The 25,553-nt window shown below is 37.1% G+C and overlaps 1 protein-coding gene and 1 pseudogene across 1 annotated transcript; both read right to left on the reverse strand.

Moving 5' to 3' along the window:
- Positions 1 to 4,486: 4,486 nt before the first annotated feature.
- On the reverse strand, positions 4,487 to 10,799 carry LOC127790121 (laccase-11-like; annotated as a pseudogene).
- Positions 10,800 to 13,658: 2,859 nt separating this feature from the next.
- Positions 13,659 to 18,664, reverse strand: LOC127789583 (cytokinin riboside 5'-monophosphate phosphoribohydrolase LOG1-like). The gene is made up of 7 exons (XM_052318516.1): positions 18,257 to 18,664; positions 17,710 to 17,807; positions 17,486 to 17,516; positions 16,693 to 16,792; positions 14,654 to 14,724; positions 14,407 to 14,550; positions 13,659 to 13,997 (listed from the first exon to the last, which is right to left on the reverse strand). Exons 1-7 carry the CDS (start codon positions 18,374 to 18,376, stop codon positions 13,905 to 13,907), a joined length of 657 nt encoding a protein of 218 aa, XP_052174476.1. The 5' UTR covers positions 18,377 to 18,664; the 3' UTR covers positions 13,659 to 13,904.
- Between the last annotated feature and the right edge of the window lie 6,889 nt (positions 18,665 to 25,553).

The raw sequence follows: 25,553 nt of genomic DNA on the forward strand, positions 1-25,553 counted from the left end.
ATTATTTCAAATCTTAATAACTAAGGGCACAGGACAAAAGCAAAACAATATATATTTACTTATAAAATGTAAAATATATAATTAAAGAATACTTATATATATATATATATAAAGAAAACATATAATTAAAGAAAAAATATGTATCTACTTATAAAAAATGCATATAATATTTTATACGACAAAAATATGATTTTATATAAATATAATATTAAATTTATATATTCTAATATATATAATTTTACATTTATATATATATATTAAAAGGGTGGAATCAAAATTAATAATTCTGTTCTCAAAAAAATAATTAAGAATTTACCTAATCTTACTCTAATTATGAGTGAACATTCAATCGGTTCAACTATTGAATCAATCGAAGTGTTCAAATAGAATAGATCAAATCTATTTAAAAAAATCAAACTTAATCGACAGAATAGATGCTTAAATTGAAAAACTAAATAAAATTAAAAAAATTGAACCACTTAAAAAAATTTAAAATAAAAAATTTGGTAAAAAAAATAACCTTGTTTTTGACATTTCGATTGATTCAATTATTTCAATTTTTTCAATACGGAGATTAAACTAAACCAAAATTGTCAAACTTGAAACTGAATCGAATTGACTTATAATTTGAACCGAACCGAATTGAACTGATAAATTTTAATTAGTTTAATTTAATTATTTTGATTTAACCAAAATGTTACTCACCCCTAACTTTAATTCTAGTTGAAAGATTATTAATCCCACCCTAAGTGGACCGAATAGGTTCAATGGAACTAAATTTTCTTGATATTCTTAATTATGATGTCGCAAAGAAAAATCACAATTACTTCTATTTTTGACTATACTATTTTTTTATTTATTTGGTTTTTGCCTTCAGAATATTTCTCCCATATGATTATGAGTTGGAAAAAGTGTCTTTTGACACTAGGATTCGAATTCGTGACTATCAAAGTCATTGGGTCACTCTTAGCAAAGATATACCCAAAGCCTGAAGGGACAAAAACCACCATGATATATTGATATTGCCTGACTAATAAGAGTGTCACAGTCGCTAACAGGTTGTGTACTAATTAATGTATCAAAACCAAGATGAAAGAAGAAAATAAAGAGTTGATTAGGGCAGGACCCTAGAAATTATGGGTGATTATTCACGATACGATGATGGTGCACCCCAACTCTGAGAAAAATATTAAAATGCACATCATGGGTGGAAGACCTAATAAGTCTAGCAATTCAGATTTAATTGAAAGTCTAGATCTAAATCTAAAACAAACCCAACGCCCAAGTACACGCTCATATTATCTCACTTGCTCTCCAAGTTCACGTAGGAGATTAAATTCGATAATTTACTTGGCATAATTTTCACTTTTTACTAGAATCTTAGCATCCTTTTATAAATGTACGAGTTTTTAGAAATCAAGTATTTAATTAATTACGTCATTATTATATCATTTACTCTTAATTACGATAACTGACTTAAGTATCGAATAGTTCATCAGACTGATTCCTATTCTTCTTTTATAGGTAGAATAAGGCGAGATAAGCTTGAGCTCAAGAATCACTAAAAATGCACCATCATCGAAAAACACTTGAAAGCATGCCGGCTATGCAAATTGAAAGATGATGGATCCCAAAACCCTTATTACTAAAAAATAATATTAAGAAGCACATAAAGTATAAAAATTCTGTATTTAAATAATTTTGTATACTTATAAATATATATATATGTATGTATAAGTTGGCGTAGTCTTGGAGACATCATTATTATGTTAAAAACTAAGCCCACTCTCGCTCTCATCTCAGAGCATTGAGACAACGACTCATCAACCATATCATTTGCTCCCATTGGGTCACCCTACCCTACCATTTATCCTCCCAGTTTGTCTACGTGCATGATTCCTATGAATCTCTCCACTAAAGAGGGTCCTAAAAATTAAAACTTTAAACTGAGTAGAGAAATCTCAATTAATTTAAGTTGATTTCGTGACAAATTAAATTTGGTTTTACATTTTCTAAACTTTGATTACTGGTTTGGTTTGGTCTTGAAGATTATAATAATCTGAATTTACGATTACTTTTTAAACAGCACCACAATTAATTGTACTCATATGTAACATTTTCTCTAATGTTTTATTAAAATGAGTAACATTACCATGATATTAAAACTGGCCCTCTATTTATTTATATATTCGTGTAGTATAAAAATATATTTTTAACTAAAAAAATCAATATATATGTGCGTATGTGTGTGTGTGTGTGTTAGTGTAGCAATTAATACATGGTGACCCACAGAGAAATGTTGGTGGGTTTTGTCCCAAAGGTGCTTGAGACATTGCATGACCAAATGTATGTGCATATATATATATATACATGAGCCATTTAGACAGCCAACCAACCCACACAGCAAAGGGTCCCAATTAGACATGCCCATCTACATATAACCAAGGCTACCATCTCTAATAATAATATTTCAAAAGATGTTAAATTATATATAACCAAGGCTACCATAAGCCTTTGTCAAGATTATATATATATATATATATAATTTTATATTAAAATGGACATTCACAATGTACAAAATTCCTCGCTTTGCCAAAATTGTATTTCCATACCGTAGTGGGCGTTCACATTATATTAATTACCTTCCCACTACGTGACGCATTTAATTAAATTATTGCTTAATAAAGGATACATATATAATTGGTGGGCTTTAATTAGTTAAAATTATAATATATGTTCTTAATTACATAATTATTATCTTAATTATAACATACGATACTCCTTACGTTATCAAAATTATATTTCCATATTGCATCTCTTGTCGAAATCATCACGTTTTGATGATAAAAGGAATAACAGCCCAACATCCACCATACTGATCACAAAAACTCTCAAACTTCATTCATGAGAGGAGCTGAATCAAAGTGATGGATAGAGGGAGGGCGGTTGGGGAGGTCTTGTCAAATTCCAAGTATGCATATAGATAGATAGATAGATAGATAGGCATGGATGGGGCCAAAATATTTGGTGAAGAAGATTAATAATTGGAGTTGCATTAATAATGTTATTATGATGATATATGGCAGCACTAGACAGTAGACAGCTAGCTAGCTAGCTAGGTGTCCAAGGTATAAATACCACTCTGGGTTGATGAGATCAACAAGAAGACAAGGAGGAGGCTTTCACATGCCTCACTCACTATGGGGGCATATATATATATATATATATATATATGGGACTCCTACAATTGCATCTATTTAGCTGTTTAATTTAAAGCCCCCTAACTAGCTTAGCCTAGCTGCTCAATGCCCTCATCTCACCTAGCATGGTCCCTTTGGTCGCCATCTGATTTTCTACACCTACATAACAATACAGTGGTAATACATTAATTAATGTATTTAATGTATCTTGACGAATGTACAATTAACAAAACCCTAATTAATAATTAAGTTGAAGCTTAATTTACGTTTCTTGCCTAGCAACTATTGTTAAATCCTTGTGACGCCCTACTTTTTTTCAAGTGCGCGTTAATTTGAAATTTTAGAAATATTTTCTTTTCAACATAAATAATTTTCAACAATTCCGTTCTACTTTCTCAACATATCAAACTTAAAAATTAATAATCTAAGACAAGTAACATTATCATTAGGGGTGTTTAAAAAAATCGATGCATTGCGGAAACAGGTTAGATCGAACCGAATTGGTCAATTTTTTATTTTTGTGGTAAAAAACGGTTTGGATGCTGTACAAATCGTGCGATTTGTATAGTTGGCAGTTCGATTTTAAACCAAATCTCCCAAGAAAATATAAAAAAATTATAAAAAATTATTATTATAAAATTCATCCCCAACTAGGGGTGTACACAGTGCGGTTTGGCTGGTCTGAACCATTTTCAGTACGCCTAGTGCGGTTTGACGACCAAACTAGACCACGGTCTGGATTGGTGCGGTTTACCGCGATTTGAAAATAACATGTTGAAAATTCAAAATTCATTTTTTTCTTCCTGAAGATTTCAGAACTCACCATGATGCACATTTTGAGGAACCAGACAATATCAAAAGATTACAGTTTGACTAAGCTTTTGAATTTTTAAGCAATTTTTATGTTTTTCAGTCATTTTATTCCTTCCAATCCCAAAATAGAAAGTAGTTTTCAGATGTAAAACAAAACAGAATGAGATCTAGAATTGCATAGATTTAGGATATCCTCTCTGTTACAAACCAACATCAGTAAATCTAAAACCAGGCATAGCCACAACAAACAAACACACACACACACACACACACACACACCAGATATTAATAAAAATACACACACCTACCTATTGGAGAATCGGTCTTCGCTGCCAGGTACACTGAACGATCCTCGTTTGTGAGATCGGCGAACTGTTTCCTCTCATCTGCCTCGATCTGCCCGAGCTTCCTCTCCTCTGCCTCGATCTTCTCAACTTCCTTTCCGCTTCAGCCTGAGCTTCCTCTCTTCTGCCTCAATCTGTCGGGCTTTCTCTCCGCTTCGGCCCGAGCTTCCTCTCTCCTCTGCCACGATCTGCCGCAGCCAACGGTGGAACCTTGAGTGTGGGCTACCACGATAATCCAAGGACAAGGAGAAAGAGAAAGCAGAAGGGAAGACGGTGGAATGTTGCAGCAGCAAGGGCGATTGGATGATTCCGATTGAGGGGAACTGGGGAAGGGTTGCGCGAGTGGGGGAGGGCGGAGAGGGGTTGCTGATTAGAGTTGCATAGGTGGGGGAGGGGGCTGTCGATTGCGATTAATTAGGGATTAGGTTGCGGGTAGGGGAGGGGGCTCTGCAGATTGCGATTAGGGATTAGGGTTGTGGGTGGGGAAGGGGGTTGCACGGGTTTATGGGTGTTGTTATATATATATTTTTAATTTTTTTTAATTTTCTGGGTGGTTCGGTTTAAACCGAACCGCCTATTATCCAAACCGCGAACCGCGCGATTTGGACAGCCTTCAAACTGTTTTCGACCGTAAAAAAAAAAAAAATTGACCGGTTCGGTCTGGCCGATTTTCGCGATGCACCGATTTTTTTGAACACCCCTATCCCCAACAATCCCCTCCCCCACCCGCGCAACCCTAATCGACACCCTAGCCCCTACAATCGCAAATCTCTCGGTTATTTTCTGCTTTCAATGTTACTAACATCCCGCATCGAGCGATAGAAATGACCAAAATAATTTACCTTGATGGGTCTACGCGAACTTCCAGGGGGTCATCCATCCTTGAGCTTCCCCAGCTCAAGCACGCTTAATCTGGGAGTTCTTTGCCTATATTCAGCCCAAAAGATATCCAGTTGGTATTGTTTCCTTCATTACTTATTCTCGATATATACTATCATTTTTCAGGCTCTTGGGGTATTACATTCTCCCCCATTGAGCATATAACGTCATCGTCATGCTACCTTACAACTGGTCCCAGATTTTCTCCTTTTTGGGGGCTATCATCCTAGAAGTATGCTAGAAGCCGCTCCTTGTACAGGCCCTCGACACCCGACACCACTCTCCGCTCTCATCGGACCGTCTTCACCAAGGGTCGACTTTGATATCACCTGTAATATCCTGTATCGAGCGATAGGAAGGACCAGAACAACTTACCCCTGATGAGTCTACATGAACTTCTTAAGGGGTCACCCATTCTTGAACTTTTTCAGTTCAAGCACGCTTAACCCGAGAGTTCTTTGCCTATATTCATCACAAAAGGTATTCAGCTGGTGTTGAATATATACTACTCTTCTCTAAGCTCTTGGGGTATTATAACACTATTTTGACTTTATTTTCTGCTCATATTTATTTACCTTTGATTGTCTTTATTTACCATTTTTAAGTAGCATTTTTAGTGGTTTTAAGGCTCACTTGTACCAAATTTTCAAATCGCGGTAAACCACACCAAACCAGATCGCGGTTTGGTTTGGTCAAAAAATCGCACCAGTGGTTCGGCATGCTGAAAATGGTTCAGACAGATCAAACCGCATCGCACACACCCCTAATTATCATAAAATGCAGAAGCAGTATTAAAATCTCAAATGATACATAATCGTAATTCCTTTATTTGTAATACAGAAATCGTACCATTGTTTTACATGACATCTTCAAAACAAAATACATAGAGATTAATCGCTTAGCAACACAACTCAACACCTCAAATATAATCAAAATATATGCTAAAGGTTTCCAATGTAATCAATGGCTACATCTCGATAACTTCATTTCCCTTGGCACCGCTACTTTCACCTGGAACGTTTAAATATTCAAGGATATTGTCCAAATTAAATACTGAATCATCTAAGTGAGAGTTCAAAACATTCTCGTGAATGTATGCAAGACAATGAACGATAGACATATCTCAACATGTCCCAACCCAAAAGAATCTCATATAGCGTTTAAACCATTTCACGAGAAAGAGCAATCTCTCTAAATGCAACATAATCACCTCGACGCATTGGCATAACACAATCCTAGTTTAAGAGGGGCAATATCAACGTAGGAACCCAACACGTGCACAATCATGTCAGAGATTACGTTCCCACTCTAAAGCATCCTGAAAACACTACCTATTTCTAACACACATGCGAATGTGACAACCACAACATATAATGATATAGTACATAAAACGATATTTCAATGCATGTATTTCAATGCACACTTAAATAAACATTTTAGATGAACCATTCATATGAAATCAACTATTCATATGCCAAAACCATTGCATAAAACAAAATCAAGTTTCAAGAAGCAACTCACGGTGAACCAAATTCACAAGTCAAACCAATTGTTTGGTAGAACTACTCACCTTAACTATAATTCATAATACCTTAATTCTCATGTCCAATCTCGATTTTCGTTCTAAGTCTCAAATAATCTTATTATTACTCAACTTCGAGCCCCAACGATCCATAGATATCATATTTATTCAAAAGAATATCAATATCTATTTTCTTAATTTTCTCTTATTTTCTCCTCAATAATTCTAAAATAAATATCTCCTCAAGATTTTTCTCGAATTTTTCTTCATCATAATTCATAAAATATTTTTAGAAAAATATTAAAAAAATTCCAAACCTACCTCGGGCTTCGCGCGTCCTCACGTGCTGTTCATCTTCTCTGATCTTCCTCTTGCCACCAACGACTGTAAAACTTCTCTGATATTTGATTTTGATTCACCTAAGTGAAGTACTCCTCAAGTCGGTCACGTTTAACACCCTTGGATGCCCGAAACACTGATTAGTAGTGCTCCAAACATCCAATTAAAGCCTCGACTCCAACGACTTATCCAAGTTTTTGACCACATTTGAAACCCACTTAAATCCTCATAAAAATACTTCAAATTCTTTAGAAATGATGCCCATACACCAAAGAACAAAAGCCTCTTATCCAATCTCTCAAAAACACTTCAAAACAAGAACAAATTGATACCCAAAACCTTCGAAACCCTCGATTGAATTCTCGACTATTTATAGTCGATTTCGGCTAACCCACTGGCCAATTAGAGGCCTTGCTTGCTCTCTAATCTTCTAGGCCCATGCTAGCTATACCTTGGCAAGATTCGACCGTTCCATTGCCGATTTTGGATCCACGTGCGGCGGTTGGGTCAGCCATGCTGCTGACAATAAGTTCTGGAAATTACAATTTTACCCCTCTAATTATTTCTTTTGCATTTTAGGTCTCATTTTAAGTCTTAGATTTGTATATTTTACCACGTAAACCCCTAAGTTCCATGCTTCTCAATTGGATCAACAAATTTAGAAAACTATAATTTTTACCCCCTTTTTTTTAACTAGAATTAAAAATTACACTTAGGTCTGAATGCATGTTTTGATCGTAAACCCTCTTGTTTCATCTTGAAACCAGTTAAGAGTTGTTCTATTCACAAAATTAGAGTCTCCTCAGGGTTCCGTGAATTTCTTGAAGTCCTTTATCATCATTTGGTTTTTTAGGTTATAACTTAGCTGTATCAGGAACTATATCTATTCCGATTGCTTTCAATTTCATAAATCTCGTCTTGTGACGCTCGTCGATGTCATATCATTTTCTTTAGACATCTAAGTTTCGAGACACTATTTGTCATCGATTCGATAACTTATTTTACTATTAAACTAATTTTTTGATATTTTAATCTCATTTAAATTATGTAACAATCTCATGCAAACATAGAGTATTACACGTCGGATCAAGCCAAGTTGGTGGCAGTGGGCGGCTGAGCTCTGCCCCTAGAAAACAAAGCTACATCCAAATCACCCGGTACTTGGTGTGATCTTAACTAATACAACCATCGAGGATTTCATTTTAACATTTACTTTTAGTTTTAGACGATGACTTTTATTTTTAACTTGCGAGAAACATTACACATTAAACGTTACTAAATTATAAAATTTGTTCTTTATATTTTGAAAATTATATTGACTTTCCCGCTTTAAATGGGCTTTAAGAAGGTCATGTAAATATACATAAAACGAAAATGCTATTTTGACACATGACATGTAAGTATATGTAAAATGTATAATAAATTGTTACCTTTTGGGCCGGTAATCCAATTGGAGTGGGCCTGTTTTGTGGTAGAGTTGGTTTCAAAGCCCAATAAAAGTCCTTCAAAGCCCAACATAAAGAGATCGGCCCAATATGGATCTCGTCTTCCTTAAACCGCAAGAAATTAAACCAATTGTTCCAACAATTGTGGGAATGTCATGACAAACAGGAACAGTCAGCTGCAACATTTGCAGTAGAACAGATTACAATTTTCATGGGTGTGGATTAATTGAGAAGCTTAATTTGCAGTAGAAGGAGAAGCTTAACTTGAGCTTCTACCATGGCGGCAGGACTTTCGGAGGAGGAATTGAACAGATGCTTCAGCCTACTTTCCACTCGCGACCACAAATGCCATCATTCAGTCCCCACATCGTATATATGAAGCTCCAGATGATAATGGAAGAACCACACCCCTATATATAATTACTCTCTTCATTCAATTTCTAACAAAAATGATAAATCTTTGTGATGAATCTATATTTCTTTGATCTCTGTTTACCTGGATTATCGGCTCTGGCCTCTGAACCTGATGGTAGTCCAACTGCCGGTGGGGACGAAGACAGTATTTCTCTCCGGCGGGTCCATCAAGTTGAACTTCGCCGTATCTTTACTGGGGTCCAAGTTCCCGGTCCCCCTACTGAAGACTAAGAAGTTGAAGCCGTGGAGATGGAAGGGGTGCAATTCAACCGAGAGAAGGTACTTGTCTAGTAAAACCAACTCGACGGTGGTATTGAAATCCAGCTTACTGAGCCTGGTTCCGGATGCGGTTGCGAGATTGGCAGTTAGCTGTGCGCCGGTGTAATAGAACGGCGCAGGCGGTCGGCCGGGAAAATCGGTTCTGAAAACGCCGGAGATGTTGAAGAGATGGGTCTGTAAAAGCCCCACTTTCGGCATTTCGAAGGTCGCATTGTTCAGAGAAGCCACCAATTTGGTTCGCTTCCGGCAAGACGGGCAAGAGTTCGTCCCTAAACCTATGGTGTAAAACAGACGCCAGTCGATCTGGAGAGGGACGGTGGGCGGAAACTGTACGGCATTGAAACTTCTCAGATTGCCATTGTACTCCAAAGCGAACTAGGAGTCGTTTTGAGCCGGTAATCGGGGCAAGCTCGGAAGAACTGTGTTTGAAAGACTTTGTATTGTAGAGTGGCGCTCGTCGTCTTGTCGTCGACGGCTATCGGAGCGTCCATGAAGGCTCTGGCGGCCATGAAATACTGGCCCTGCGGCTGGTCGGCGTTGACGAGGACATTGGTGGTTTGGCCGGGAGCGATCAGAAAGCCTTGGATGGTGAATAATGACCCTGGAAAGTTTTTACGAACCGATCCAATAACAAAGTTTTTACATTTCTCAGAGCATGGAAATAATGGCCCTGGCTTCCCATTAATTGTGTGAGCATCAGAGAGGGCTGTGGTGGCAACCCCAACTTATTAGCTTGGTTGACAGTGGTTTCAATATCTTGATTCCACCATTCTCCTGCATCAAGACACACATAATACACCCGTAATATGTCGTTCGATACATCTTTCAGTTTTTTGGGTAAATCTGACCTAAGATTATGTTGGTTTCTTGATAAGGTTGAGAAAATGGAAATGGAGCGCCTTTGCTTGGCCATAATGACAATGGCGCCATGAACATTTGCTCACTTGCTCTTAGACAGAGGATATGGGCATGCCACCATAGGGTTCCCCGTCGGCCCGTAACAGTGAAATTGTAAACATAGCTGCCCCTGCCCCCGGTTTGGATCGGACACTGCGCTATATATATGTGCGTGCATCTGCCCATGCCTGTAGAAATTGCAGTAGCATATACTACAAAGTCAGTAAAAGGTTGTGCACAAACATACACGACTCTCTCCGTTCTCGTAAAACGAACAGTCTCGTGCACAAAGAGCATTTTTTTTTTCCTTTTTATGTGTTCTCAACAATAGAAACAATATACCTACCAATGGATGGAGTTGGTGACATTTATGAGGACTTGATCTCCTTCTCGGACATAAACAGTGGGGCCTGGGAACATTCCATTCAGTCACTATTGGTTTGGCACATTGCACCTAATCAATCATCAACATCAACAAGAAGACAAACATATTAAACTTAGTCACATTGAAATTATTTAAGATGATCGAACTAGTGGACAAATTAATTAAACCCCACATTGAACTTACGCTGAAGTCGTACTTCTTCAATGCAGCATGGCAAGGGATTGTGAAGAGGAAGAAGAAGAGCATTATTCCTTGCAGCCAGTGAAGCTTTTGATCCACCATCTGAGATGAAGTTTCTTCTTCTTCTTCTTCTTCTTCAGAGAGACTTGAGCTTCTGGGTTCTAAGAGAGGTTGATTTTATATATAGTAGAGCTGGTTAATTGCCAATATATATTGGGATTAGGTTAAGGAAAGAGGAGAGGGTTGATCAAAGCTTTGAAGCAACTGTTGGGGAGAAGTTGAGACATCCATTTAATGTTTGTTAGAAACGCATCTAATTCCCAAGACTCTATTTTTAATGCATAAATAAGTGCTTATATGCTGAGCATCTCTGTATTTGATTCACAATTTTTAATGGGTTCGTCGGAGAGATGGTTGGGTGGTCTCTTTAGGCACAAGAAGTTAATTAGGGTTCTTAATTGGGCCTTCTCCATTTCTACGAACATAATTGGATCCATTACTGGGTACCCAACGACCCGGATTAATTTTTCAATGAGTTTGGTCATGCAATGACTCACCATGTCAGTGCTTAATTCAATGTTACTCTGGGCCCGAGGATCCAACAAGAACCCAGCCCAGCCTTGTATAATTGGGCTTGGAACCATTTATCGGAGCCCGGACTGGTTTCTAAAGATGAACCCCACTCAGGGACAGAGTTCACTTTTAACTATGACTACAAAATAATTATATTCAATGCCATGTTTAAAGGGTAGAGCTTGTAAATATGTTTTATTTATTTTTATTTTTAGTGGTACAAAATTGTTGGTGAGGTTGTGGTGGAACAAGTTAAATGCATGAAGAACCACTCAAGATGGTACCTTCCTTGGTAATACTATTTGAAGAAAGATTTAAGGTTTTAATTTCGAGTTTAGTGTTTGACAATTGGTCCTAAACTCGAATAAAGGAGGAGAGTTGCGTTAGGTAGCCAACAGCCAGCGTAAAACTTAGTCGGATCCAAATATGAATTCTAGACAAACTATGCGTTAGAGCGTAACCCATATAGAAGTCTAGAATTCATGTAGCCGACCCTACATAGTAAGATAAAAACTGGATATATTATTATTATTGTAGTGTTTGACAATTATATAGATAGTTAGAAATTACATGATTCATAGACTTAAGAGTGAGGATGAACAGTCTTAAAGCTTTTCTCGAATTATTAGTCTATTGACTCTTGCCAAATGAATTAAAAGACTTCTCCAAGTTCTTGTTCACTAGATTTTTCTTTTCCCTATAATTAAAAAAAAAAAAAAAAACGAGGTTTTGGAGTGTAGACAGGAGGAAATGGTAGGGCCAATCATGGGTCAGGAAAGAGGTTGGCTCTGTTGTTGCAGCCCATGGGCCATGTTTGGTTATAGTGGTCCAACTCACCCCTTCCCTCTAGGCTGTGAGCCTGTGCAGTTTTGGGTCCTACAACTACTCTGGCCAAACCCACAAAATATATCGACATGCTCCCGAAAAGGCAAGGTGGTCCGAGGTACCTTTTTTATTTGCTTAGTAATGAAAAGACGTTTCTAGTCCACGAAACTTTTTATTTCTTGTTAAAAAAAGGGCTATTCCAATTACTAGAACTCGTAACTTTCTGGTCAAAAACCTTAAAAAACCCACATGATACATGATAAATTGTTAAAAAGGTGATTGTTGTGGTGTGTTGTATCTTCAACTACTTCTTGAGGAAATATGATTTGATGATGCAGAAATCCTCCTTATCAGAAATCCCTTTATGTGATTTCCTAATCACTGCCATGGTCATCCAACACTAGCTGCCTCCAAGCCACAATGCTTGTCCTTTCCATAACACTAACCAATATGCCCATTCAGAGCCCTTCCATTTCCTCCTTTGCTATCATTGCTATAGCTTCTCTCTTCCCATGCCCTATAAACAACTACTGTTGCTACTTCGTGCACAAAGAGATAGACAAATAAGGACTCAGTGATTATAAAAATGCCACTGCTATATAATTCTGTACACACAAGATTTTGTGAAAGTGTTATTCGGAGTGAAAAATGCGCATTCAATGGTCATGACGGGAGACCAAAAGGGACATCCCTCCCATTTCACCAGAGCTGACCCTTCACCTACCAAATGCTTTTTGGGAATTCATTCAAAATAGTGCCTAAAGGCACTGGAGAAAGGAGGGAGATAAGCAGTCCTTTCATTTTGCCGACGAATTGATGGCCTTGGCGCAAGCTGGCCCCTTTTGTCAACGCTGGAGAGGGGTCTCGGCTTCAATGCCTGTCTTTTTTTCTCATAATGAGCAGAGAGGAGGCCCCTCTCTTGACTTGCCCCCACCCCCTTCTCCTTCAGCTGCTGGTCTTTGGTTGGATTGATGTTGTCCCCCTGTCTCTTCCTCACAACCTTAAAACCCAACAGACAAAATAACTTCAAAACAGGATGATAGCATGTCTACAACACAGTAGCCCTCCCGCCTTGCTCCTAACTAGCTACACTTGGCATTTTCCATTCGTCCATATGTGAAAATAGTCTCCATAAACTCGAAAGGGTAAACCTGACCCTCCCTGGGCATGTAGGTTGTAACGATTGGAGCCTAATGCACTAAGATACCCTTTTGGTCAATGCACAATTTCAGCGACGAAATTATAGTGCTGCATGCATCTGACCCTTTTGATTTGACTGAACTTCAAGGCATAAAAACCTCTTACGATTGTTTCTTCGCGATCAAATGATGTTGATACTGTACATATAACTTAGGTTGATACTGCCTTATGCTTACATTTTCAGAATCTTGTACACTAAACTGCCTTTTCAATTACTTGACTTAGTAGACAAATTCTAGCTGGTATTCGTAGAGAACTAGAGCGCACAATCTTCTTTCCCTAAAAAATAAGCAGAATCTAGTGAATAGATACACCACCAAGAAGAAGAAGAAGAAGAAGAAGAAAGCAGAGAACAAAACGATGTGCTGGATAAGCTACAGTCGAAAGGGAAATTTCATTTTCATCTAAGTACTTTACAACTCGAAAAAGGAAAACCAAACTTCCAATTGAAGGGAATAGTGAAACTTGACATGTTCAGGTCATTTGCACCAGTAATTTACAAAAAAGAATCCCTTCATTAACGAAATTATCAATCTTTTTGAAGTTAGTTCTTTCCACTGCCGCATATCCATCTAGTACACTTCTTCATGAAGTAGATCCATTTTGTTTTCACCTTGAAATGTCATAGGTTTCAGGGTAACTGAGCTGCTCCACCTCCCAGCTCAACTTCGAAGCAACTATTTCATGGCGAGGAACGTACTCCTATTGAAACCAAAAAGTACAACATAGGGAACATTAACTAATTTTCCTGCAAATGGATTCACTATATCATAAAAAGATCATCCGTAGAAGCAAAATTGATGATACTTGGCAATATGGACACATTAATGAGCTAACTAATCTGTAAATGATCTGAAGTTAACTCAAAAAGATTTGTATGCATGAGAGCCTTTCAGTAATACGACAACCTCTGTTCAAGGGGTTCCAAAAGATTGTGATTTAGCCAGCCAACAATTTCCTAAGCTGATGCACTGTCAGCGCACCTTTTCTCATTTTAATGCAGAAAAGGTGTAAGTTATTTGATGCAACATTCATGAACCGGGAAGCTAGGCCTCAAAATTTAACAGTGAAAACCATAGGTGGATATAGAAATTTTGCATTCGGTTACTACCTCTAGCTTCTTCACCAACTCCCTTGCTGTTGGTGCGGACACAATGATATGCCGCGCAGTCGGATTTATGAAACCTTCTTCCACAGCCTTGTCAACAAATGACAGCAGAGAATTATAGAATCCATCCACATTGAGCAACCCCACCTGCAAAAGGGAAAACAGAGAAGTAATGTGCTGTTGATGCTCCTTGTTAATGCTAAAAGAGATCATTAAAGTAGGGATTCCATATCCCAACCATAAATCTTACCGGTTTATCATGTATGCCAAGTTGGGCCCATGTTATCACTTCAAGTAGCTCTTCAAGAGTCCCATATCCACCTGAATGTAATGAAACATGAGTTTTCTTTGTCTAATTGTTTCTAAATACCAAGAGCTTAAATAGGTACATTCTTTAGTTTTTTGCCAGACACATTGAAAAACCAGATAAACATGACCTCACAACCTCAGATAACTCAAGAAAATGTTACTGATATTCAGATGACCTGAAGTTGGCTCAGCAATCGTAACTTATCAATCAAGTCTATTCACTGATTGGCAAGAGATAAATGCTCTAAACTTCCTTAAACTAGAGCTACAAGATTGGTTGCGGCAGAGAAATCCACGTTAAGAGTGGTGGTTGTCACGACCTGATTGTAGGGGCCGTGACCAAGTTCGTATCAGAGCTTAGGCTTCACATCTTTTGGGACTTACCAGATTTCGATAGAATCTTCTGATGCACTTGACAGTATACATTGCATCCATGGAGCAAGGGTCTAGCAAACTTGTCCACGACTCAACCATTGCTAATGACTAGTAGGGGACCCAACCTTATGGTCATGACAGTGGCAGAGCATTCGCAGTACATAAGAGAAATAGTAAAGATGGTTGGGGATATTAGCTTCTTGAAGAAACACAAAGGGGAAGGGAAGGCGGAAAAAAAAAAAAAAAAAAAAGAGGGAGGTCAAGGAGAAGCATGGGGGAAGAGGATAATTCCAAGGAAGATCCAATGGAATATGAGGACAGGAACATCTAATGGGCTAAAACTGTCAGCATAAGGCTTTATTGAATTAACAAAACAGAGTTGCTAGAGCATGAAATTGTTTACAAACACATCCTTTCGCTGACTGTTCAATCATTTGATGGTTAGGCCAGATTTACTTTGATTAAGAATGATTACCATCTGATGGTCATCATAGTCTCATGGCATTGAAGATGTTAGACCAAAAGTTTTATGCCCTGACTTTTTATATTTTCAAAACTTGGCATTTATTGACCCCATTCTCTGTTAGAACTGGGGGCAGTAATCTTCTGGCAGCCTATTCAGGTCATAATGTCTTCCACACTGCTATATAACAATATACCATAACTTATTCCAAGCCTTTCCATGTTGAGAATTGAGGCACTGGTTTAGTTGTAGCCTATCAATTCTGAAATTACTGGTTTGCCCCTACAGGTTTTCATCATCTTTGGAATTGTTTGGGCGCTAAAGGATGGAAACTAGCAGGTTGACCATGACTCCTTGTTGGGTGCAGGAACTGGTGCCTAAAACTATCTGATAAAATAGTAACTATCTCCTCCCCTCTTTACCCTTACATATGGCGGGGGTAAGTTGCTTTCTATCAGAAGCTATTACTATATAAAAGGAGGAAAAAAACAAACAAGGTAAGCAACTGAGGGAGGTATTCAGGATCAGAAGCTCTAATTTTCAGTGAAAGATGTTGATAGGTCAACAAAGTAGGGTTTGAAAGGAGGGCTCTAATCATGTGCCTTGGGGTTGGTGAGAAAATGTTTCAGAGTGGTGATCATTTATAGAGTTCACACAGTAGGCATAGGATAGGAGGTATCCTTTTCCATTTGTCTTCTGTAATATGAACATCCTTGGATATAAGGCGAAAAAGAGTTTGCTTATTATATTCCTATCCCTAGGATCAGTAACTGTTTTCTAAACACAGAAACAAGTATATATTTCTTCTTTCACAACTTGTTTCAAACATGTAGAGTGCAGTTTCTTAAGGAACAAGCTAAGGCAGTAAGAACGAATCTGATCTAGTTAAAGTTAGTGCCAGCTCCAACTTTCTCTTTCTGATGTTACTTTCTTACAACCAGCAACTGAGACCAAGCCATATAGAACTACACACATTGACTGGGGGGCTTCTTGCAAGACCATACAAGCCAAAACAAGGGAGATATGGTCAATCTCTGATACTAGAATTAGAAAAATAAAAGCACCTGAGAGTGTTCTGCTACCATGTATTTGCCTAAGAAGTTTAGTGCAAAGTTGAGAACTTTTCCAGGGCTTATACTAACCTGGTAAGGCAATAAAAGCATCTGAGTGCTTGGCCATCTCTGCTTTTCTTTGGTGCATACCTGCCACTGCCTTCACTTCCCCCACTGTTACACCAGTTAACTGCAGAAAGGTACCAAGACCCAGAAAGCCAAAAATGTTAAAAAACTGAAATCTAAAGAAATCTTTAGAGAGAGAGAGGGGGGGGGGGGAGAGAGAGAGAGGGAGGCTGGGAATTTGAATGGATTGTTGTGCACTTGTGCAGTGAAGCAATGATGACTATTGCAGGTAATGGTGCATTTAGTCCAAAATCCTTGAGTCAGCACCTATAAAGAGGCTTATACAGAATTTGTATATCAAGTGATGCCAAGGAGAAAAAAACAAGGAGGAAGGCTACTGGCTGAATTGATGAATAAAGATGGAACAGAAGAGGGGTAAATCAGAATAGATCATATGAAACCCAAAAATGTACACAAGTGGTGAAATGCCAAACACCAAAGTGGTCCTTTGGATAAGATGTTCAGAATAGTTGTAAGAAAGGACCAGGAAAGAAACAAATCTTAAGGACCAAACAAAACCAGGGGGGATAAAAGAAGAAGAAGAAGAAAGAAAAAGACAACAATCTACAGCAAAAGTAAAAATAAAATGAAATTTAAGGATGGAACTAGCACTAGAGCATAGCCCACAAAAAATTAAAAAACAGATCCATGGAAAGATAGAAAAAGAAGAAACAGTAGATTAGTGGGGTTTTCACTGTAACTCCTTTTAGTTTAAACAGAAAAAGGGTTGAGACTTTTATGATTGTAGCAGACATACCTCTCGAGGCATGAGCGTCTTGGGAATAACCCTGAGGTGAGAGACAATAACATGACAAAATTAGTTGGAATAGGGAACAAAATCAACAACCACCTCAGACCCAACTCATTGATCTTGCTAATTAATGATTTCTTTATTGTTTTCCTTTTTATTCTTTTTTTTTCCAAATTTAGGTTTATATTTATTGGGCCAAAATTGGAGGAGTGGAAGAGAAGAAAGCTCACCCAATGACATGGCGGCCACCATCATGAACAGCCTGTGAAACCAAGCCCATTAGGCCTATGCTGCCACCTCCATAAACCAGATCGATGTTTCTTGACACCTTCAAAGCAGAGCAAAGAGAGGGTTTGTAAATCAAAAACCAAAAAGCCCATCTGAATGAACTAGACCCTAATGGAAATGACAAAAGAGAAAAAGGTTAAATGCAGATTCCTCATTAGACCTTCAACAGTGGCATTTCTAAGTACATACCTACATATATATATATATACATATATTCCTTTCCATACAACAGACAGAAGAGAAACAAAGAGTAAACATCCACACCCAAAGAGAAAGCAACAAAACTGTCCCATTTGAATCCTTCAACGAAAACTTGTAAACCAAAAGCAGAACCCAGATGGAGCCAGACGGAGAAAATCAAAAGAGACACATTCCTGATAAAACCCATGTCAGAGAACAAGGGTTCATCCATCAACAAACCAAATGAATAGATATCACAGAAACAAAGATATATAAACGGCCATTGATGATACGTGAAGAAAGCAATACCAGTTCCTGGCCAAGCTCAATAGCGGCATCCTGGTAGCTGCTCTTCTTGCCCTGGCTACTGCCACAGAAAACACAAATCCTCTTGAACCTGGATTGCTTCGCTTCGCTCTCTCTCTCCATTGCCGCCTTCTTTTTATTTTTGTCTCTTTTATATATCTCTGAGCTTTTGGACAAACTACAAATGGCTGAGAAAAAGCGAGAATCTGGCCTCCTCTTCTTCTCTATCAACTCTGGCTAAATGTTACTATAAATGTGTGTGTTTATGTGTATATATATATATATATATAGAGAGAGAGAGAGAGAGAGATGGAACGGATGGAATGTGCAAATACGGTGGTGGATATACAGTGGCGTTTACAGGCGCTAAATTACGAAGCATCAACTTGCGCTGCGCTGTTTTTGATTGGTGCGGCCTCGATCGCCCATATATAGAAGTTTTGCCGCGTGAGAGCTTCGCACGCTTCTATCCTCGCACGTGAGAATCGCCCGCACAAAGACACCCGCATTAAAGGTTATGATGGTCCTTGCCGGAATTTTTATAATCTATTTATTACATTTTTATTCCTTAATTTAAAACCACACCGTTATTAATTATTCACAAATGTATTATTATATTCAATAAAATAGAAATAATAATACACTTTATTTAAAATAATAAATTACCCCCCCCCCAAAAAAAAATATTTTATTTCTTCAATAAAATAAAATATTTAAAAGATAATATTAACATAATACCAAAATGCCCTCATTGCTGCTTATATAATATAGATATATATATATATATAGCAGTGAGATGCCAAAACCGTTGAGAAATTCAGGCACGCCTGTAGCACTGGATGTTTCCTGATTCTGTTATTTTGGTGAGGATATTCTTGGAATTTCATTTCTTGAGGGTAAGAGGCCGCAGTTGGTGACTCAATTTAGAAAATGATCCTTTTTTTTATTTGAAAACAAAAAGTTCAATTTCATCTAAAATTAAACTTATAAAATGATAGTTTTAAACTCTTTTATCACAAAGTTACGAGTTCGGATGATGGCTTAAACAAACTCAGATCGAACTTTCTAAAGAGATGTTGTCAAATGGTTAGAATAAGTACTTGAAGACCAGCGTTTTAAGTAATGCATGTAATTGTAATTATAGAAAAATGGAGAATTTTAAAACCCAGAATGACGGGGATGGCACCACGAACTTTTAACTAAAAATGAGATATGAGCAAACTAGACAAAATTATTAGTCCCTTCAATGATAAAAGGATACTACTACAAATGGTAATGCAGAGATGATAGAAGTGACGCTAAAGGTGTACCAGGTTGGTTGTTTGGAATGAGTCGTCTAGCTCAACGGCAGCACAGCACCCAATCGCCACTTGACTCGTCCGTGAATTCATTCAGATCCAAGTCTTGAGGGTGCAGGCAGGCAGGCAGGCAGGCAGGCTAGCTACTGCTTCAAAATAATATATCACATCATCGGTAGTAGGGGCACAACACACACAGAGGGAGGGAGGGAGGGCTTGCTTTGCACACATGCGCACAAACAATGTATGTATGGGTGCATAGGGCTGGAATTCAGAACGTCAAAAGGATGCCATAAAGCCCTGTTTGGACACACAGACAGAGAGAGAGAGAGAGAATTGAATAAAGAAACATGTGGGTAATGGGGGTATTGAGATTGTGCCCTCACCCACCCTCCCTGCCTAGACACAGTTGTTGTATTCATAGGAAACATTTTATTTTTATTTTCACACGCCATTCCCTTCCCCCCTCCCCCATCCCCATCTCCCCCCCCCCCCCCCCCCCCCCCACGCCCTTCGCCGAGCATGCTGTCCCCCATCCCCATCCTCCCCCCCTACTTCATTGCCCTGCCCGTCCAGTCCTCCCCATTTTCCATACTCTCCCACCCACAAGCTAGAAATCTTCATTTTTACACGTAATTTTAAAAGTATAACCTTATTGTTATTATGTATGTACACGTGTTTGTCTATCGCTTTTAATTTTTAAAATACATATATTTTTTTTACATAGAATGGCATTGATCATTATTATCTTTATATCGGATAAAAAAATTCATTTAAAAATAATTAAAAAGAATTGAATTGAACCTAATGGAAACTCTAACTTAACAAGAAAAGTAGTTAAAAAAGAGATCTAAAAATCATAAAAAATTTAAGTAAAACTTGGGATTGCGTCCTTTGTGAGCTCTCTTACTACTCAACTCCAAAAGATGGTAGAAAAGATAAATCAAGGATTCCGCAATAGCCAACAATCAAATACAAGTACACCACAAACGCGAGGATGAAAAGTCTTTCTTGCACTTTTCTCTGTCTATAGAGGCTAAAAAAAAATTAAGTAAAATTTACTTTTATAAAAATGTTACTATCACAATTTTTTTTTATAATGATGAAATATATAATCATTATTAAACTCATAAATAAGTTTAATAAATGCTATTACATATTATACTTAAAAAAAAAAAACTATTATTATAAAGACATCGTGTGAGACAAAAATATTATTTATCCGTACGGATTGCTTTCCACTTATCTCATAATCGGAAACCCCCTCCCCAAATTTTTTAAAATTGGATCGTGCTTTAATGCCCAATTTAGCAGCCTAGCTAGGTTGCAGGAACTGATCAGCTAGCTCATGCCAACAAAACACTAAATTATTGTGTGTTACATTAATTAATAATAATTGTTTAAAGTTTAAACATCCCCAATCCCCAAGTATTGGCCTTTCTGGCCCTATCTTCCTTTTAATTAATCCTTGCTCTTCATTACGCCCATTCCCTGAATTTTGATATTATTATTATAATAAACTTGCAAATTGTAATCACCACTTCCTAATTAATTAATTGATTAACATTAAGGACGTAATTGTAAATTACATTCGTACACACACGCATGCTTGCTTGCACGCGCGTTCATAGCGCAGCATGTTTTTGTGTGTGTGGGCGCGGCGCGGGAAAACGGTGTTACGTTAACCAAAGCGTGTTAATTCTGCTTTGTTGGCTTATTAGGCGACTGACTTACATTTAATTTAATTATAAAATTGTTAATTGACGATGCAGGGAGGGTGAACGAGCAGTGAAATTAAAACACTGGATTATTATTAATTGTACACGTGTGCAACTTCATGTAATAACAAGACGTAGACTTCGTTTTGCTAGGCGTTCCTTTTTAAAAAATTTAAGTTCGGTAATATTTAAATTATTTAAAGCATTTAAGTTAGATAGGGTTTAAATTGATAATATATTTAGATAAATATATACTTTTAAACTATTAGTTAATAGTTATGTGTGATTTAAAAAAATTAATAAATTATTAGAATGTGATAACAAGATGAAAATAGATATGTTATTGAATTATAAAAAAAAATATAATATATATATTAATATTGTTATTCTATATATACACACGATTATATATATGTATACATAGACAAAGACGAAGGAGATGGACGAACGAACAACGATGGGAAGCGACTGATGGGGGCAATGGACAGACGAAAGGTGGGGGTGGGAATGATGACGAGCAAAAGCTGATGGGAGGCAACGGACAAACGAACAACAACAAAGAAGACGGGGGTGATGGCCGATGGTCGGGGCGACAGGGGTGGGTGAGAGGTAGCGAGTTGAAGAAGAAAGGCAATGGCTAAAAATTACTCAAAAGGTTGAAGGTAAAATGGTCATTTACTTAGTTAATACAGCTTATTTGATAGTAGTGTTTTGCAAAAGTTGGGAGAGGAAAGCTTTTCAAAACATTAATGTACGAGCATTTAAGTTATATACATACGCTCTTTGTTCAAATCAAACACTTATAACAAATAAGTTGGGGTAACTTAAAAGTTACGACACTGACTTATAAGGAGTTAAACTGCCTAGCCAAACAAAGTCGTAGGATGCTGGGCTATAAATATATCGTTGAAATGAATAAATTTATAATTTTCATAAAATTGAAAACACATAAAAAATGGTTGAAAGGCCATTTTTGATCTAGATGTCTTAGAAATCAAAAGCCATGAGACCTAGATCAAAAGGTCAAGACACCATAATGGTCTCCCAAAAGACCAAGGTATTGGTCTCCCTGAGACTTATAACGGGAGACTATTACTGTCCCTTAGAGATTGTTGTAATCAAGTTTCATCCTCTCCCTGAGACTTATAACGGGAGACTATTACTGTCCCTTAGAGATTGTTGTAATCAAGTTTCATCCTAGAGCTTGTCCTTTAAATTTTTCTTTTGATTGGGAGGTCTTGAACTAAAGCATAAACAAGATAACTCTGAAGATTTCTCCAAAAATCGTGTGAAAATGATATATATTATTTATAAGAATGTTAATTCTAATAAGTCTTGAAATATCAAGGGGACTTATCACAAAGTTTCATATTCCTCTATAAATAAGTTCTCATTCTAAAAAGAATACATCTCTTATACTGATTTTTATATTATATTTAAGTTTTTAGTGTCTAACTTAAATATCAGAGTACTTACATACGTAAGGACTACTCTGAGCCGTCTGATTGTTTTTTTTTCTTATAGAGTTCAAGTGTTTTAATGATGACATTTTCAGTTAATAAATTTATTGTTGTGTTCAAATAATAATAAAAATAATTTCTTATTAATATTTTATGAAAATAATTAAAAAATATTGATAATTAATAGACAGGTCCGTTTTATATGTTAAACTTGTTAATCACAATACGTGATAGTTAATAATTCATATCTCTTCTAAATAATTAAAGTCTAATCATTTTAAAAAAGAATATAGTAAAAGTAAAAGATAAAATTATCTCTTAATACAAGACAAGATTTTTAATTGTAATTATGATTAACAATTCAATATCATGAATAAACTTTTGCTAATATTCTAGCAATCTTGAATTAATTGTTATAATCAAAATTTGGTTCGAATGATCAAAGAAATTACACAGCCAGCCCAACTATTTGGCAAAATTTATGAGAATAATATGAAGAAGGGGCTCAAATTTGGAGGGCAAAAGTGGAAGCTTATGATTGGGAGCTAGAATTATTCTGGTGGACAATAGAAAAGACATGAAGTCATCATTAAAACTTCCTATTCTGAAATGCACTATGATATATGCAGCAAGCTTGTGGTAAAAGGCTGCTCACCCCACTGTAGGAGAGCCCCCTCCCCTCCCTTGTCCCTTAGCCTTTGGCCATATGGGCGTAAGTGCACTCCACATCCTTGCACGACACTTGGCCCCAACCCCCACTCCAAACTGTCCTACTCTTCAGCGTCCTACGATAACGACCCCAAATTATATCCATCACATAATTAATTACGTGAACCCTCATACGAGAATTTGGTTTTTTTTTTTTTCCAAAAAAAGAAAAAAGAAATTTGAACTCCAACTACTTGGAAAGATTTTTTTACCATCAAGACAACACCTAATTAAAGTCATCGACCCTAATAGTGATTCGCCCAATTTCCTCCAATCAAAGGTTGAGGTTGCTTTCTTTCGGATTGCCCCCCAGCAATGACATGACATGTGCCAATTTACCCATTTCTGCTGCCCCAAATTTGGGACCCTTCCTATCCGTAGACCTCCCATGGCTTCTTAAAGTTGGAACATTACAAGGAGTGGCTGTCTCCCCCCTCTTCTAAAGCAGCATTTCTTCTTGTGTCCCATTTTCAAACCAAGTGTATGTCCCATACATACATACATACATACATACATACATATGATAATTAATTCTTTTTATAATAACATTTTTATTGCACAAAATTCTCGCCTTATGAGAGTTAAAAAGAAGTCGTGTTTTAACTATTTAAACCCGAGATCTTATAAATGATATCGGTTAGATTAAAGTATATTTTGAAAAAACTAATATATATACCAACAACTACTACTCTTGGTAGCATCCAATATTAATTAAAGTAAAATGAGAATCATCAAAAGCAGAAGGCTTTTCACTTGTGGATAGCAGGTTTAAACACACTTTTGCAATAATGTTGTTCTGTTTATAATTTTGTTTTCCATTGGGAAAGCTGAATTCATGACCCAGAAAATCATCATTCCTGCAGCTGCGGTTTGGATGCCATGAAAATGTTCATTTGCTAGTTCTTTCCGTGCATCACTGCAGAATGTGATGAGTGCAACTTTTAGACAACATTTTAATTCCTTTTAAAGGCTATGGAACATGGATATATATAGATATATATACTCTTCCCCTGAAAGTAATTTTTTAAAAGTAAATAAAATAAAACAGCTTAGATGAAGGGACACTTTTTCTGCCTGCAATACATATATATATATATATATTTTCAGACTGTTTGGACGGATAAGAATGGTCCCAATACATGTACAAGTGATTTGGCAACAAGTGCTTGGAAATTTCTGCAGCTAAATGGATGCCCTTCCCTCTTAATTCCCTCCCTATTGTAGGCTCAAATTCAATTGATCCACCATTAAAGGGCACCTCAACATTTCTTTTATAATTACTCACAAGGACTTGTGAACATCCGCATTGGTATGCAAATTACAGTACAATATTTAAGTCACGTATATATGATACAAGTTTCCTCTCAGTGTCTAACATTTCTTTTCTTCTTTTTTTTTCTAAGATAATAGCTACACAAAAGTATGCAAAGGCATGATCCAAAGTTCTCTTCAATACTACTTTGTGAAATTTCTTCTATAATATAAACATCTATGCCTTTCCAGGGATATTTTCAGACAATTTTTTCGTCTTTACTTACAAGTTCTTTTAATGAGTAAGTAACAAATTTCGATTCACAACAATTAAACTATTCACGAGGACCAGCTAACATTTAATATCACTACATTTCAACACCATCATCCATAATGGCCATTTCTTCAACTTTGAGGGGGCCAAACCCTAAACTACACCACCCCTGTCCTCCACACACATCAAGACCTCATGCTCGTCCCACTTATAAAATTATCACTCTCATATTACTTTGGTGAAAACTTATTGATAGAAAAATAGATAGTAGGTGAAATACGTGGAACCCTAACCCAAATAGTGGGTGCCATGTCATCATCATGTAGAGGGTGGTGGAAGAGAAGAAAAGGGTACCCCTACATTTGCCTGCAAAAGCCTAATTTATAGGGATTGGAATCCTTGCTCGTCCCGATCTGAGCCTTTTTGACCCAATCTTATGATGCAGGATTAATTGTCTTCTCCCTCACTTTTTCCCTCATTCTTCATATTCATATTCACATTCCTTTTGGAGGCAAATGCCTCACCAAATTTGCTCCAACACAATCCAGTTTGATCCCAAGAAGATGTCTTATTGCTCTTCGATTTTGCTGG

The sequence above is a fragment of the Diospyros lotus genome, chromosome 14 (genome assembly GCF_014633365.1).
Source record: "Diospyros lotus cultivar Yz01 chromosome 14, ASM1463336v1, whole genome shotgun sequence".
NCBI lineage: Eukaryota > Viridiplantae > Streptophyta > Magnoliopsida > Ericales > Ebenaceae > Diospyros > Diospyros lotus.